Source organism: Apostichopus japonicus, chromosome 23 (genome assembly GCF_037975245.1).
Source record: "Apostichopus japonicus isolate 1M-3 chromosome 23, ASM3797524v1, whole genome shotgun sequence".
In the NCBI taxonomy this organism is placed as follows: domain Eukaryota; kingdom Metazoa; phylum Echinodermata; class Holothuroidea; order Aspidochirotida; family Stichopodidae; genus Apostichopus; species Apostichopus japonicus.
Window position 1 is genome coordinate 5,416,243 of NC_092583.1, and position 18,002 is coordinate 5,434,244.

General features: G+C 38.0%; 1 protein-coding gene across 2 annotated transcripts; it reads right to left on the reverse strand.

Annotated features, from left to right (window-relative positions):
* Nucleotides 1-312: 312 nt before the first annotated feature.
* LOC139964769 (uncharacterized) lies at nucleotides 313-17,755 on the reverse strand. 2 transcript variants are annotated; one of them, XM_071966719.1, is made up of 9 exons: nucleotides 17,596-17,755; nucleotides 12,411-12,484; nucleotides 11,952-12,071; nucleotides 10,042-10,177; nucleotides 5,343-5,509; nucleotides 3,034-3,133; nucleotides 2,117-2,357; nucleotides 1,731-1,991; nucleotides 313-1,136 (listed from the first exon to the last, which is right to left on the reverse strand). In XM_071966719.1, exons 1-9 carry the CDS (start codon nucleotides 17,606-17,608, stop codon nucleotides 818-820), a joined length of 1,431 nt encoding a protein of 476 aa, XP_071822820.1. In that variant the 5' UTR covers nucleotides 17,609-17,755; the 3' UTR covers nucleotides 313-817. The 2 variants fall into 2 exon arrangements, with proteins under 2 accessions (XP_071822820.1, XP_071822819.1); XM_071966718.1 differs by having other exon boundaries at nucleotides 314-1,136; nucleotides 10,042-10,180.
* Between the last annotated feature and the right edge of the window lie 247 nt (nucleotides 17,756-18,002).

The following is an 18,002-nucleotide window of genomic DNA, read 5'->3' on the forward strand; positions in this document are numbered from 1 at the left end:
ATCGAGCCTCACACTAAAGGTAACGTGTTAGCTCTATCTTGTGCAGACAGAATGGACATCGAGCCTCACACTAAAGGTAACGTGTTAGCTCTATCTTGTGCAGACAGAATGGACATCGAGCCTCACACTAAAGGTAACGTGTTAGCTCTATCTTGTGCAGACAGAATGGACATCGAGCCTCACACTAAAGGTAACGTGTTAGCTCTATCTTGTGCAGACAGAATGGACATCGAGCCTCACACTAAAGGTAACGTGTTAGCTCTATCTTGTGCAGACAGAATGGACATCGAGCCTCACACTAAAGGTAACGTGTTAGCTCTATCTTGTGCAGACAGAATGGACATCGAGCCTCACACTAAAGGTAACGTGTTAGCTCTATCTTGTGCAGACAGAATGGACATCGAGCCTCACACTAAAGGTAACATGTTAGCTCTATCTTGTGCAGACAGAATGGACATCAAGCCTCACACTAAAGTAACATGTTAGCTCAATCTTGTGCAGACAGAATGGACATCAAGCCTAACACTAAAGTAACATGTTAGCTCTATCTTGTGCAGACAGAATGGACATCAAGCCTCACACTAAAGTAACGTGTTAGCTCTATCTTGTGGAACTTGTAAGACATAACAGCCTCCTTAACCTAAAATCGACACCGTACATGGGAGATGAGATTCCATATCTTTACAATATTGCATTACAAAATGTGGCAAGTTGATGCACTACACATGTGAAATGCCTGTGGAATTACATAATCAGATAATAGTTTAGGGTTGGTTAGTTTTCCTCTATTAACAGAACTAGTTTAAGGTAGTACTGGCTACCTGGGAGATATGAAAGCCCTTTGAATGCCACAACTACAGCAAAACTTTGAAGTAGAAGTTGGGTATTGAGTGCCACAATCATGACAGAAGGGTGCCAACACACTATTTTCTCTCTTAACCATTGACGTCTCCCTCATGATTTGTGGGGTAGTACTTCTCTGACCAAACATAACACCATTTTGGTAGCTGGAGCTGTTGTCTCCTGCAGCCTGTAACCTAGGTGACTGGTAACCAGGAGGTGAGACTGGAGAGCTAGGATCAGAACTGTAACCACTGGAGTTTAAAGAAGTACTGGCCAATCCAAGGGATGTTGTCCTGACAAGAAAATGATAGGTCCAAAAATGTATTAGCAAACAATGATATCTTCCCTATCTCGCTATCTATACAACTTAAAGGGAGTGAAGACTCACGCACAAAGAAACGTCTGATGCCGGCATCAGACCTATTTTCGAATGAGGTGCAAGATGTAACAAAAGTGTTAGACACCACCATCGATCCCAGAAAATACACACACAGCTTGCTACCGTCGGTAATTAGACACTAGTGTACAGTTAATACATGCAACTACGGTTAATACCCACAACACAGTGTACATAGCAGCGATGGACATCTCAGCAGGGAGTTGTTTTGGAACTCCCTGATCTCAGGTCCAGATGAAAGATATTACAAGGTACTGTCTGCATTTTGTAGCGGCAAGAAGAAAACTTCACTTGCAAGCAACGGAAATTTAACTTTTTTCAGAGGGCGGCATGCGGTTTGGGGTGAGTCTTCAATGCCTTAAATTACTGGAAGGAAAGAGCAGTTAGACCATCTTATATTTGTAAATCATATCAAGCATATAACAAGTAAATGCTTTTTGACATCTGTCAAGATTTCATAATCATTGAAACTAAGGACATTACAACTCACATTTCATATTGAGTATTATCAGCCTGGCTTGGAAGATTCTCCTTTCTCATGCGCTCTCTTGAGATGCCAACTGGAGTCCTTGATGCATGGGGAGGACTCCTGAGATGTTCCTGGCTACCATAGTGGCTTACAAAGTCATTACCATGGGGTCTAGTTGGGTTCATGGCTTGATTAGGGGGCACTACTGCAACATTCTCCACATCCTTCATGGAACCATCAGGAGATGGAGGCATGTGAAATGTCTCTACCTCATCAGAGAACCTGCATAGAAATTGGAAAAGAGGAAAAACATAAATCTATTCAGTAAAACTCTTCTTATTTAATCATGACTACAGAATGTGGTACAATGTATTTGAAATTATTATTAAGACCTGCAGGATACTAACCTTACATTGCCTTTTGGGGTTCTGTTCCTAGGATACTTTTTAAGAGCACCTGAGACTGGCCTCCCAATGGAGTGTCTTGAGTTATTGTTGGGAGAAGGATCGCTGTAAGAGGATGATGGGGTAGAGTTCCTGGATGTAGAGGCTGAAACAGAGACAATCTTCCGCCGTGGTGAAGTGGTAGGTCTAAAGCTCTTTGGTGGTGCTGCTACAAGTTGTGATGAATAATTATTCAAATTATTGGCTGAAACAGGAGAAAATAATTAACAGCAATATGACTGTTATATTAAAACACTGAAATGATTGTTAATTCGCCTACAAATGTAGTCCAGTCGAGCCAAATATTGTGTGTATGTTTTTGTGACGTATGTGAGTATGCAACAACATTACAGAGCCAATTGGCTGTATTCTACATTCTGACTGACACAGGTTGGTAAGCTTCTTCAAAAACTTATAGTTTCAAATGAAAAAGATACACTTCATGCATACTGCTAATCATATTCACTGTTTGTCTATTCCCAATCACCGACACTCAATTACACCAACAAAAGCATTGCAAGAACAGTTATAGGCACTGATGAACCTCTACTCAAGGATCAAATGAGTACATTTTGACAGATTTTACAAAGTGTAGACCAGGAGACTTTTCAAGTAAAAGAAGTAAGATATTGCTATGCTCAATTATTTCACATGTGTCTAGTCTGAAGGCTGGTTTACACTCCATAATATCTCTTGGGCGATAGATGTAAACGAACCATCTATGGTAAAAACATCTTCATAGCAAGAAATATTTTGACCATATATGGTTTGTTTATATCTATCGCCGATGAGTCTGTCTTTAGTCTACATATACTCAAGTCTTAAGTTACTGAACATGTATGATATGTACTGGTGTTGTTACAACAAGGGGAGTTACTTACCACTATATGACCCACTAAAGGCACTGGAATACATAGGAACACCACCATACAGAGGCTGACTAGGAACCACCTCTTTAGTCCGGATGACCCTTTGGTAGTACTATGGGAGAGAACAATAAACAAAAGATTAATAAGAACAACAACTCACATTTATTCCTAAACAAACCTTAGAGGAAAGAAAATCCAAAGGAAGAAGAATAAACCAATAACAATATACACTATCTTTGCTATCATGGTGTAAGCCTTTATTGATTACCTAGAACTCAGAAAGCAGCATTCATTCAGCTGATGAAACTGTAACTTGCCACGCATGTGTACTGATATCAAGGGTACAACAGTTATGTAAATAGTGACAGGATATTTCCTAATTATACAACAACTTGAGACTCTTTCCACCAAGAAAGGATGTGGTTTCTCATGCCTTACTTGTCCTAACATCTTTTAAGACTCACCTTTGCAGCTAGAAAGCAAACTATTAGACTGATATCTCTAACATCACACTTCAAGAGTTAATATACAAAACTTTGACTTCTCCTCATTACATATTACTGGAGATTCTGTAATGCCAGGGCATCTAACTATCAGATATACACTTCAACACAATTATGTCTGTCTCATAAAGGATATATGCCTGGAATGTATTCATATTACTGGAGATTCTGTCATGCCAGGGCATCTAAGTATCAGATATAACACTTCAACACAATTATGTCTGTCTCATAAAGCTTGGATATCTGCCGGGAATGCATTCATATTACTGGAGATCCTGTAATGCCAGGGCATCTAACTATCAGATATAACACTTCAACACAATTCTGTCTGTCTCATAAAGGATATATATATATGCCTGGAATGTATTCATATTACTGGAGATTCTGTGGTGCCAGGGCATCTAACTATCAGATATAACACTTCAACACAATTATGTCTGTCTCATAAAGGATATCTGCCTGGAATGTATTCATATTACTGGAGATTCTGTAATGCCACGGAATCTAACTATCAGATATAACACTTCAACACAATTATGTCTGTCTCATAAAGGATATCTGCCTGGAATGTATTCATATTACTGGAGATTCTGTAATGCCAGGGCATCTAACTATCAGATTTAACACTTCAACACAATTATGTCTGTCTCATAAAGGATATCTGCCTGGAATGTATTCATATTACTGGAGATTCTGTAATGCCAGGGAATCTAACTATCAGATATAACACTTCAACACAATTATGTCTGTCTCATAAAGGATATCTGCCTGGAATGTATTCATATTACTGGAGATTCTGTGGTGCCAGGGCATCTAACTATCAGATATAACACTTCAACACAATTATGTCTGTCTCATAAAGGATATCTGCCTGGAATGTATTCATATTACTGGAGATTCTGTAATGCCAGGGCATCTAACTATCAGATATAACACTTCAACACAATTATGTCTGTCTCATAAAGGATATCTGCCTGGAATGTATTCATATTACTGGAGATTCTGTAATGCCAGGGCATCTAACTATCACATATAACACTTCGACACAATTATGTCTGTCTCATAAAGGATATCTGCCTGGAATGTATTCATATTACTGGAGATTCTGTAATGCCAGGGCATCTAACTATCACATATAACACTTCGACACAATTATGTCTGTCTCATAAAGGATATCTGCCTGGAATGTATTCATATTACTGGAGATTCTGTAATGCCAGGGCATCTAACTATCACATATAACAAGTTCAACACAATTATGTCTGTCTCATAAAGGATATCTGCCTGGAATGTATTCATATTACTGGAGATTCTGTAATGCCAGGGCATCTAACTATCACATATAACAAGTTCAACACAATTATGTCTGTCTCATGAAGGATATATGCCTGGAATGTATTCATATTACTGGAGATTCTGTAATGCCAGGGCATCTAACTATCACATATAACAAGTTCAACACAATTATGTCTGTCTCATAAAGGATATATGCCTGGAATGTATTCATATTACTGGAGATTCTGTAATGCCAGGGCATCTAACTATCACATATAACACTTCAACACAATTATGTCTGTCTCATAAAGGATATATGCCTGGAATGTTTTCATATTACTGGAGATTCTGTAATGCCAGGGCATCTAACTATCACATATAACAAGTTCAACACAATTATGTCTGTCTCATAAAGGATATATGCCTGGAATGTATTCATATTACTGGAGATTCTGTAATGCCAGGGCATCTAACTATCACATGATAACACAATTATGTCTGTCTCATGAAGGATATATGCCTGGAATGTATTCAAATACTCACAGCTTTCCCTCTTCCTGTTTTACTGCCACCAACATCTGCTGCAGCTCTTTTACTAAGTGATTTGATTGGTTCACCGTAAGTCTTTGTTCTCTGCTGACAAAATGTTATATGTCGTGCACCTGCTTTGGCATTGAAACGACGGTTGCAGTAAGGACATGGTACATAATCTGAAAAAGCAAAGTTAATTATTTGGGGAATCAAGGTCTGCCTTCTGCATGTATTACATACTGTAACATTACAGATAAACATCATTAATGTACTTCTTTTAATATGAATTTGTTACAAATTTTGAAAACAAAATGTTACAGGTGATTTTTCAATGGCCCTACAACAAGAGAATAGATTAATGACAGATTGTGATCTCTAAAATCAAGTTAAGCCAATCAGTACACATAATTGTATGATGAAATGATACAGAACTATCACTGGGGAGATTTACACGGTTGTAATCTTTAATAGAGATGAATTTAGCCTGGAAGATTTCTGGCAACCAATTCATTCACCATTTGCCAGTCATGAAATTCATCTAGAGTAGGAATATGTCCTACTGCCAGCAACAAACATAACCTTGCATTTCAAATAGAGATACTGTAAGTGTCAGCACAATGAATCCAATATCATATTGTAGGTCTTGTAAGACAATACCTAGAGTTATTTTAGATGTATGTTTAGTAGGAATAGCTGCCTACAATTGATATAACATGTTACTTCCAGGGAACTGCTGCACAGGACCTGACTACATTCTGTCAATAAACTCCTTTTCTGTGAGCAAGTTAACTCCAGCTCCTACATTCTTACACAGTATTTTTCAGGATTAAGCAACTTTGAATGCTGGCAGACCAACCACCAAAAGAACCTGTTTTAACTAGCATGTCATCGTTGCCGTTGTGTGCTATTTGCTTAGCGTGACCAAAGGGAAATTTCCGCTTGGTCGAGGTCGGGCTTAGGTCAATACTGCCATTTACTGGTTGCCTTTCATATCCACCTCCTCGATTTGCATACTTATGTAATCGATGTACAATTACGTAATCGATGCATACTTGCGTATTATGTGAGGTACACGTGCTTCATTCCTCTCCTGGTTCAGAGAGGCGTCGCATGTGCTCCTATAGCATTGTTCCTTAGTATGTAAGTATTCTAAATGTTTTATATAGGTATTAAGGGGCTTGATATTGTAATTGTATATCTCTTTTAATATCGTGTTACAGAGATTTGCTTTTAATATGATTTGCTGTATGCTTGTGCCTGTTATTTTGATTGCCTTTTTGTTGTTTGCTTATTTGTAAGAGTATCTGGAGTAGAATATATCGCCAGAGGTTATTTCTTTGTTGGTATTCTCTACATTCTCCAGAGAGCCGCCGTTAACCCCAGAAAGCCGCTGTTAGCCCCAGAAAGCCGCCATTAATCCCTGTAAACCCCTGTACACTACAGTTTGTCGTGCTGTTGGTTTTGCCAGGTAACGATTGTAAGTTAAGTTATAATTATCAAGAATGTAATTGACGCCAATCTTTCTCTATGTTTTGTTTCACGTTACCAAATGTTAATTGTTATACTTCTTCCTTTTGTGCATTATTATGTTATCATTGATTTGTGCAAATTCATATGTTTGTTCACCAATGTTTGTATATATTGATGTTTTGATATCTTTACTTTATAGTCGCTGTGGATCAACGTGGTCAGGAAGATTGGACTGATCCATTCTGTTGCGGTTTTTTTTATATTGCTGTGACGCAAACTATTGCATTCTCAATGTATATGGGAATTTGGGTGGGTAAAACTACCAATTAATGTGCTTTTAAACTAATTTTGAGTTCTAAACGGTACAATAACAAATTTAATATAATTACACATAAACGATGAGGAATGCGTAATTACAGTCCCCTATACTAGGCGCTACCACGCGGGCGTCTACAATAGCGTCTCTTGAGGTTGGGCAAGAAGGTCGATATTTTCTAACGAAGACTCTCATTTGTTACCCCTAGGTCCGATTGAAAACTTTAACCAATCACAATAATTTTTATATGTACAGAATCTGTCACTCATTTGTAATGCATATTCAATTTAGACAAAGAGGAGGGCCAGTGTTATAGTGACACAATTGAACTTTCAAAAATGGGAGATTCAAAGCCACACGACGCTACATGTTGCCATGTGCAGGTTTCAAAAGTTACGTATTTTTACATTTTTTAACCCCCAAAGTCCGATTGTGCCATGCTAAATAGAAACTAGAAAACAACAGAGATATGAAGACATTTATTCCACCTTTCTAAAGATGTTTTAGACAAAGTGTAATGAAATGAAGAAAGAACTGTTATCAGTGAAGAAAAACATGGCCTAACAGTAAGTCAACGAGGGGTGTGGGTAGTAACTGTTGTGACTTTCCGCCGCTGCATAAGGAAGAGCGCTAGGGAATTGATATGGTATAAGAACCTCATGGCAATATTGAGCTTAATGAAGGCCCTCTCTTGTTGACAGTGTCCACACATGACCATTCTGTGGTACAATTGAATTGATAACTTAGGCTATGACACCATGAGAAGGAAGACACTGTAACATCCACCATGCACACATAATTGACCTAAGCCCTACTCTTCCTATTTTACTTCCTTTTCAAAGTACTCTAATACAGTTCTGTCAATAAATGATTCATTCATTTGACTCTTTACCCTGGACAACCTGTTTAATGTTTGTAGCTTGGTCACTTGCCTCAAAATCTTCTTCCATTCATGCACATTTTCTTGTCTCTAAATATTTCAATTGCAATGTTCACCATTTTATTGGACTCCACATCTAAGAAAAGGCGTTTAGTAATATCTTAAGCATTAGCACACAAACTTGAAAAGGTTGTCAGATAGAAGGGAATGTTTTTGTTCAGTTATGGAAAGAACTGCACATGTTGACAAATTTTACTTGTCAAAGACAAGCAAATGCATGATATTGTCTGTTTGAACAAGATAAAATAGACAGCTGTTCTGACCCTTCAACATGCACTACTCACACGCACTACTGCATTATCCCTGTTATTATTCCCGAACAAATTTCAGTTTGACCATCATTATCTTACATCAGTTAACGACCATAGTACAGTAGTTGGGTTAACATCTAACACGTGATGGATAAAATCTTTTAAGATTGTTTTAGGGCAGTGGATCAGATACAGGAGAACTGGCTTCCATAGCTGGTGTTTTATTTGGATTATCTTCCTCTACAGGAAGTATGTCTGCAATCATGTTATCGTCAGAATCACTCTCTGATCGGAATAATGTGAAGTATATATGTGAAGATTATCCCTTACTTGATTAGGCTCCCAATCCTTGTCAAGACTTTGGAATTTCCCAGGATCATTCACAAAACATTCCTGATTTGGTCCTGGTCTAAACGTAACTGCATTTTCTAACTGAATTTTGACAGGGCCAGTTACCTCATTGATGATAACAGTGACCGACTTAGGACCTCTTTGGGTAAAGTTACGAGCATGAACTTTTTCTCCTTCTTGAAAATAACCAGACCCAGCTGTTTTATTGTGAGTTTTCTTTTGGGCCTCTCTTTTCTGAGTAACCCTAGCCTCAACGTTGGGATGGAGTAAGTCCAATGTCGAGCCCATGTTTCTACCCTGCAGCAGTTCAGCTGGGGAAACTCCCATACTAGTATGGGGGTTTATTCTATACTTGAATAGAAATCTTGATATTTTATCATCTAGAGACCCTTCTTTCAGTCTCTTCATTCCTTGTCTGAAAGTCTGGACTGCACGTTCTGCATTTGATGACGGGTCATAAGGAGTGGAAGTGATATGCTTGTTGTGATTCTGCATACAGAATTTCTTAAATTCTTCACTTACAAACCAATCGCCATTATCACTAACCAGCATGCTTGATTGAGCAAAGGACTTTGGATAGTACAGTAGTTCCACTGGTCCTGGAATTCATGTTATGCACTTCTGTCCATTTGGAATGAGCATCAACAAGTATTAAAACATATGACCCATAAATGGGCCGGCTCTGGGTGGAGTTGGCCTACTCTCTTGGCAAATGGGGCACTACTTGACCGAGTTGTCAATTTCATGATCCAACATTGGCCACCAAATAAATGTGCTGCTACAGTTGTTCCGTAATTACATTATTTGGCTAGAGCTCTTTATTTTGCTACGTACATATACGTAGGAAGAAACGGACTCACGCTGCTTATGAAAATGACTGTTGAATTACAGCATTGTACAATTACCCATGGCATTGGATTTTGGTGTTTACCCATTATTTCCAAGAAGTCCTTGTAAGTTTGGTTTCCAGGGTTCTCTGGCAATACTAGATGCCCCAACATATTGTAGGCATATGCCACAATTACACTCACGAAAATTAATTGTTTCTTGGTTTCTTCGGTTATATCGTTCGCGGCAAAGAAACGGTTATGTCTTTCCACGTACCGGGTCCACTCCTCCTTCTCCCCTTTAATAGGGTAGTTTATAATATGATATATCATGAGTCATCATGAGACTTGCAGGGCCAGTCACTAATAGCATGTTAATACAAATCTACCACAATCACAAATATAAACAATCTTTTGTGTAATTGTGATAACAGATCCATAACACTAAGTTGGGTAATATGTCTACAAGAGATTAGACTGAAACCATCATAAATGATGGTGATAACTAGTAAAACCCATTGTAAGAGCAGCAACAAGAAGTGAAGAGGTGACTCACTTGGATTAACGGAAGGAGGCGGCGGAGGTGGTAATGGTCCTCCTGTTCGGATGGCTTTCTGAGCATCACGGGCTGATCTTATAGCATTGACAAAATCCAAATGGTTCTGCCTCCAGTTTGTGACCTTCACACCACTCTGCTACAGATGTCAAAGAAAGGACAGTTTCATAAGTAATGAGTATATGAATGAACACTAGACAAAAACTACTCTCTACCCTCAAATCACAATCAGCTGTTTCATTTTTGTACTATTGGTAAAACACCATATTAAAAAGTATTAAACAATGCAGTACTTATTATTGTAACACCATGTCATTTTAAAGGTATTTTCACAAAACCAATCCATTGATACTAAAGGGAGTACCACTGATAGTAAAGACGGTGCCAGTCCACTGATAGTAAAGGGAGTACCAGTCCATTAACAGTAAATGGGATAACACTGATAGTAAAGGGAGTACCAGTCCACTGAGAGTAAAGGGAGTACCAGTCCACTGATAGTAAAGGGAGTACCACTGATAGTAAAGACGGTGCCATTCCACTGATAGTAAAGAGAGTACCAGTCCATTAACAGTAAATGGGATACCACTGATAGTAAAGGGAGTACCAGTCCACTGAGAGTAAAGGGAGTACCAGTCCACTGATAGTAAATGGAGTACCACTGATAGTAAAGACGGTGCCAGTCCACTGATAGTAAAGAGAGTACCAGTCCATTAACAGTAAATGGGATACCACTGGTAGTAAAGGGAGTACCAGTCCACCTATAGTAAAGGGAGTACCAGTCCACTGATAGTAAAGGGAGTACCACTGATAGTAAAGGGAGTACCAGTCCACTGATAGTAAAGGGAGTACCACTGATAGCAAAGAGGGTGCCACTGATAGTAAAGGGAGTACCAGTCAACTGATAGTAAAGGGAGTACCACTGATAGTAAAGGGAGTACCAGTACATTGATAATAAAGGGAGTACCACTGATAGTAAAGGGAGTACCAGTCCACTGATAGAAAAGGGAGTACCACTGATAGCAAAGAGGGTGCCACTGATAGTAAAGGGAGTACCAGTCCACTGATAGTGAAGGGAGTACCACTGATAGCAAAGAGGGTGCCAGTACATTGATAATAAAGGGAGTACCACTGATAGTAAAGGGAGTACCAGTCCACTGATAGAAAAGGGAGTACCACTGATAGTGAAGAGGGTGCCAGTCCACTGATAGTAAACAGAGTACCACTGATAGTAAAGGGAGTACCACTGGTAGTAAAGGGAGTACCAGTCCACAAATAGTAAAGGGAGTACCACTGGTAGTAAAGGGAGTACCACTGATAGTAAAGGGGGTGCCAGTCCATTAATAGTAAATGGGATACCACTGATAGTAAAAGAGGCTTCCCTGGTTGTTGAAAAGGTATATACAGCCATTTATATGTCATTATTGAGTTATTTTTGCACTGAGCACTAGAAATTTGAAACTGCATGGGGCTCTGTTCCATATGATTGTGGAAATGGTAATCACAGCTTAAAACTGCAAAGTGGTACTGATATCCTTCCAAAAAACCAATTCCACAGACATATTTATAATTTCAGATGGGTATTCTCCGATTAACCTTTACTATCTAAAGGTTAATCGGAGTATACCCATCGGACATACTTCTTGACATACATGTGAGAAGCGACATCATGTAATGATGCGTGACAAGAGGTGCAAAGGAAGTTATATAGTAAACCACCTTTTCACCATTTAGAAACCTTACAGGAAAATGTGTCTCCACCATGCTTGGTTCTTCACTGTCTAAATATAACTTAATTGTTTCTTGGTTAACTCTAATCTCCTCATACGGCAGAAAAATGATGGCTGATAAAATTTGTCTCTTTGTCAGAACACTTTAACTTTCTTAGAATCACAAAGACAGTCATTCTGTACCTGTGGCACATCTAACTTTGTTGTTTTGGTAGCTCCCTGTGATCTCTGTTTTCTTGAATCAAAGACTCTACGTTTCTTATCTCTCAGTTGATGGTTTCTGCATATTTTCTCATGTCTTTCCTAAAATGACAGAGAAAAAGAGAAGAGGAATAGTTACATTAGCTGGCATTCATATCTAAACTGCTGCTTTTATACATTGATGGGAATCAATAATTGATACGTCTTACAAATAACAGTCATTTACTCAATTTACTGAATTGGACAGAGACAGAAGATTTCACTGCAGCATGGCAAGACATTTAAAGATGATTAGATACTGTACAAGTCATCACAGAACTGAAACTCTTCAATGTCAATCCAAAAAAACATTAAGTGAAAGGTTTGTTAGAAAAAGCCAAGTTCAGAATATAAAATATATACTATTACAAATCCTGAAGATGCATCCTAAGTTATGCTTACCAAAGACTCTGGGTAAAATTTCCTCCCACATGACTGGCATGGATGTAGCTCAGGGCCACCTCTAGCAGCAAAGGCTAACGAAGACAAAAAACATTACTGTTGCATTAACATAACTCCACTGTGGCAGATAACTTCAGCCCCAATGAGTGCAATTTCAGTTCCTGTAACAGTTAAAGAAATGCACATTAAAACCAGCTTATTTTAATATGATTGGTTGCAACCATGCCTCAATTTGATAACAATTAATGGGCACCTACATAAGCCACACAACACAATATTTTGAACAAGTTGTTACAATCAGTCAACTTTTTATATAAATATTTCACTTAATTGGAGGATCTTCCATGAACAATGGTTTTCCTTGTACATGTAAGAAGCTCAGTGATGCAGTCAAAATAATTCTTCGAAGGATGAATTAAGAAGATAAAATAAATCCCCTACTGTAAGCACAGAAATGTATCTGATTGAACTTTGGCAATTCTTTGTGAGAATTGTCAGGACTACTTAAATACCTACTGTACCCTGTCCTAAGATAACATACAAGCAACTTTGCAAAGTTCTTAAGTTGTCCGTGTATCCTATGAAAGGCTAATTTACCACAATATTAACTACAATAAACTAGGATAATATTCTAGCAAGATGACTGCACTATAACAGTTACAACCTTGCATTCAGCTCACATATCTTTTAAAGCTAATTGCATTTGTCTGTATGCTACATTAGTATATTAGAGTGTGTCAAATAATATATGCTAACTGTGTATATGATTGTTGTATTTAAGGAAACTTATTTTACTTGAAAAATGCATCATTGCTGGTTAATTTAGAAGAGTTATAAATCATTTCAATCACAAGAATTAATTGGGTCATTTTTTGTTTGATAATTTTATGAATCTTGTTAGGCATAAGATAAGTACTAGTTGTCAGTTTTTAATTTGCACAATCAAAATATTTCAAAAAAAAACGGCTGAGACTCAATGCTAAAGGGACTTTTTTTCCTGTGGATGGCTGGGAAATGAGAATTTTCTTATCATTTATAACTTAAATTTAAACATTTAGTATTACATCAAAACTTAAGCAATTGTATATTGGGACTTAGAAGCCTGTCTCTTCACAACTTATGCACTCTTCCTCTGCTGTGTCTAGAGTGACCTCCTCCAGTGTCTGATCTATTTCAGACTAACAGTACTGGTAGGAAACTAGGCACTAACTATAACAACCTGAATCAATACTAGTCCAAACAATGCAATACAATACAAGTAATATGTGACATCAAATGGCGCTTCACAAGTACTAACTATAGGCGCAGAAACTAGGCAGTGCCTGTAGGCACAACGAAAAAAGCTTACTAAATGTATCTAAGCAGCACATTGTGTACCAAAACAGAAAACAATCTATGACAAAAATCCATCTAACTTGGGCCTAAAGAGGCAAACATAAACCAACAACAATGAAGAAGAATAAGTTAGTGAAAGCTATGGAAACAAGGGAGGAGGGCAGCATTGCCCAGAAAGAAGGGCATGCAGACAGATAGAAAAGCCACAAGGGAAAAAATCCTGCCTAATAAAAGTCATCCAGTTTGAAAAGCATATTTATCCTCAGGCCGGGAAACGGTTAGAAAATGAAGACCACAAAACTTCTATGATGATGATAAGGTTAAATAAATATGTCTGAGTTTGTAGTTTCATTTCTATGTATCCTCCAAGGAGGTATAAGATACATATAAATACATTAACAATAGAGATAACACATTACATAATGCAGATGGCAGTCACAAGAGAGATACCAGACACAAAAGAAGTATAAGCTTACAGATAGAAGTTCTGAAAGTGTGCACCAGCACTACAGTAAGCGGTAGCAATTGATGTGACAAAAATTACGAGGTCTTTATTATCTTAGCACAAAAATGACTTAAACTGGAAACAACAACTTCAGACTTCGATTGAAAAAGATCATGCATTTTAATAGAACTGGGTCTTGTTCTGAATTAGGGTTTGAAGTAAAGATTTCTTTCTTCCTTAAAGGCTGGGCACTTGAACTTGTAATGAAATTCATCACCTCATTTATTAGTGTTACATAAATTACATATTTACTCAAATAGTTACGGTTCCGAAAATCGAGGGTTTTCAAATACTTTTCGAATTCAAGGTTGGTCTTGAACATTCTATACACTTTACAATGCGAACTACTATTTACATCGGCCAGCCTCTCCTGTTTATACATGTCACCTAGTCTTAACTTAATCGCTCTACTTAACCATGCTTGGGATATAACAGGGTCAGAAGAATAATGAACTTAATTGGCTGGCCCCGTACGGTAGGCTCCACAAATAGGACATTCTAGCTTTGTCAAGAATACTTTTAACTTTACTTAACCAAGGAGACGAAAAAATACTTTGATCGTGGAGAGCCCTAAGGAACTTGTACATCATAAGCAATATTTTATACTCACTGGTATTTACTATTCTACACCAAATATGAAACATTCTTGCCTTGATTGTATTAATCAGCTAATGACATCCTAATTCACCATATATATGCCATTCAATTCGGAGTATACTTGTAACAGAACTTTCAATGAAAAGCTTCAACATGGCTAAAATTATCAATGCCCCAGATCTCACATCCATAGAGCAGAACAGGAAGAACCAGTTGATCAAACAGCTGAACTTGTTAATCTAATGGGAGCTGTGGGGTATAAGATTTACACAATAGGCTGTAAAGGGCATATCTAGCTTGGTTCACTCGTTTATTAACAGCCTTTGTAAATCTACTGTTATAGTTAAAAGTACATCCCAGATAACAATAATCATCAACAATTTCGACTGTAAAACCCCAAAAGGTAAAGCTTGGTTTAAGCCTAATTTTCCCTTTGGGTAGCAGATTGTTAAGGAGGGCAGTAGTCTAGTAATTTCTTTCAGAGTCAATGACCTGCCAAACTGTTTTCAGAGCACTCTTTGTGGAATTTTCACTTTCAAGGCAGTGTGCTTATATTTTAATTTAAAGCAAAATAGTTCCCAGGGTAATTGAAATTGAGACCACCAACTAAAACATTTGCACATCAGACTTATAACATGCAATTGAAAGCCTACTTTGCTATCCTTAGTTTCTGCTACACTTATTTTCTACCATAAAAAATTGTTTTATAGCGGAAACTACAGAAACTGTGGCGGAAACTAACATTGTCTGGCCTAATTTAATCATAAAAATGATGAATTTACAACACTATATGGTAGTATACCGTAATTCTGCATGATCCCTAAATTTGCGAATCTATCCAATTTTGGCATAATCTAGAGATCTATCAAACTGCAAAACATTTAAGTTGGCTTAGCTAGTTAGTAGCCTAACCAAACTTAAACCAAACAGCAAAATCAGAGATTTTGTCATAAGGGTACCACTAGGTTTATTTATCAGAACAATTGTATCATCAACTAATCGTACATGGTAGAGTAGGCCTAGGCCTATAGCCTAGGCCTAAGTTATAGTAAGGCTTCATAATTGACGTACAGTACCTTCGTAATTGACGCACCTTCAATTATTACTAGCAACAATACAGCAGGCAACCTAAACTTTTTGCAGCAAAGCAGTGTTACATACTTCATGAGCTTGAATTCCTTTCAGGTATATGCTGACAAAATATAGCTTTTAACACCCTCTCCCCTCCCCCTCCTCCCCCTCTACAGTTTTGCACATATTTTTGGCATTTGGAAATCTCACTCCCTAAAAATAACCAAAATTACCTCAATATAATACCACTACTCTCGGACCTGACCTGTCTGAGCTTAGAGGCTCAGAGCATAGCAAACATCATCCAGAGTCAATGGATGTATATATACTTGTTAACACAAAAGTTACAGAACACTTTCAACGAATGTGTCAATTTCGGGATATGAAAGAACTTGACACAGCAGATATTTTATGTTCAAAATCCACTCAATTGTACATTATGTAGGCACAGAACAATAAATACTTTGAAATCATTGGATTTCTGAGGAACTACACATACTAAAAAAGGCATACAGTTGAGTGATTTGGATATTTCCTTGATAGACATCGTGTGTCAATTATGAGACTACCCTGCTACTAGTAGCATGGACACTTCGAAGTTCGGACACCTACAGTAAGCCTTAAAACACCCCAAAACTATATCTTGTGGTCTAAATCACCTGAAAATATACTGGATATGGTGGGAGAATTGTGTTATATTACGATACACAGCCAAACTTTCTTTCCTGCAAACTGTTTTCTCGTTGTATTCCAAGAAGATTTTTCGTGATTGTGGAACTGGTATTTCTTTGCTAGAGTATTGCGAAGTTCGGACACCCAACCCACAGTGTGGCGCTGGTGATAAATTGGTGGCGCAGTTGCTCTTTCAGTAATTATAACAGACTTCATAGATCTCCGTCATTTTATTGACAAATATGTAAGTACTTACTTGCACACGGGTCATTTTGGAGAGAAAATAACTGTAGCTTTGTAGTTTTTCGTGAAATTGGCTGTTGCTATAGCTTGTCATGGTGAAATCGTGTATTTCTTAGGGGTGTCGGAACTTCGCAGTGTTCTGAACTTCGCAATGCTGACTATACTAATAGTTGTATCAAACACAACACCATTACCAAACAGGACTAGGCCTAGGCCTACTGTAGTTTTAATTGTAAGTTCGTAAGAGTTGATACACTGTCTTCAAATATTATAATAGTTGGTTGAATTAAATTAGGCTGATTGTTTATTATAAAGTCCGATTTTCATTGTCGATTTAAATGACCGATTTTGTGGACTTTTCGGCCCTAGCCTAGGGCCTTAGTAGAGTGAAGCAAAGCAATATACAGTGCATGTACAATGAACGCACAATAATGTGCTCTTTGCGCCATACAAAAAGTGCTTTAGCCCTACCCCCATGGCACATTTTCTATGGCGGAAAGATCACATTTTCTATGGCGGAAAATACCGATGGCGGAATGACACGGCCCCACAGCAACCTACTTAAGTCTCAACTAACCGACTAGCCTAGGCCTAGGCCTATATCCTTGGCTATTAACTTTAGCCTGTAGGCTTACCACTGGCCTCAGCTGCAGTATACTGTAGTGTAGGCCTAACTAAGTAAGACTAGAGCTCACGCTAATTCTTTGCTATGACATTGTTAGACTAAGAACACCAAATATCGTCCTTAATAAACCATGCTACCTTCAGGATCCATTCATTGTCGAATACAAAGGTTTCATGGATTTTCTCGTACACCTGTCACAACTGTAAACATTGGTTATGCCTTAGGCCCTAGTTAGGCTATAATATTAATAGCTCCATGGTGAGGCTAAACTCCCTAACTTGCGTCTGCAGCACCTTGACGACCATAACGAAATCGATGGCGCGCTTTGAGAACTTGATATTGCAGTGCTGGACCGTTTAATAAGCAAAAGATTTTGAACAGTGTTTATATATAAGTCCCTTGTTACCCCTAAAACTCAAATACAAGAAAACTTTTCTTATCATATTGTCAGCAGTGGCGGAGCTAGAAGGTATTGTTCAGGGGGCGAGAATGGTCTGTAGGGGCGCTTTCGACACTATTTAAGCGGAGCGACACCACAGGTTGG

Bases quoted from the DNA above. Each gene is read 5' to 3' on its own strand.
- LOC139964769 (XM_071966718.1), bottom strand. The intron at 10,181-11,951 runs GTACAGAATGAC...TGACATCTGTAG, and splicing joins CAAAGTTAGATGTGCCACAG to CAGAGTGGTGTGAAGGTCAC. The intron at 5,510-10,041 runs GTGAGTCACCTC...TTGCTTTTTCAG, and splicing joins GCCTCCTTCCGTTAATCCAA to ATTATGTACCATGTCCTTAC.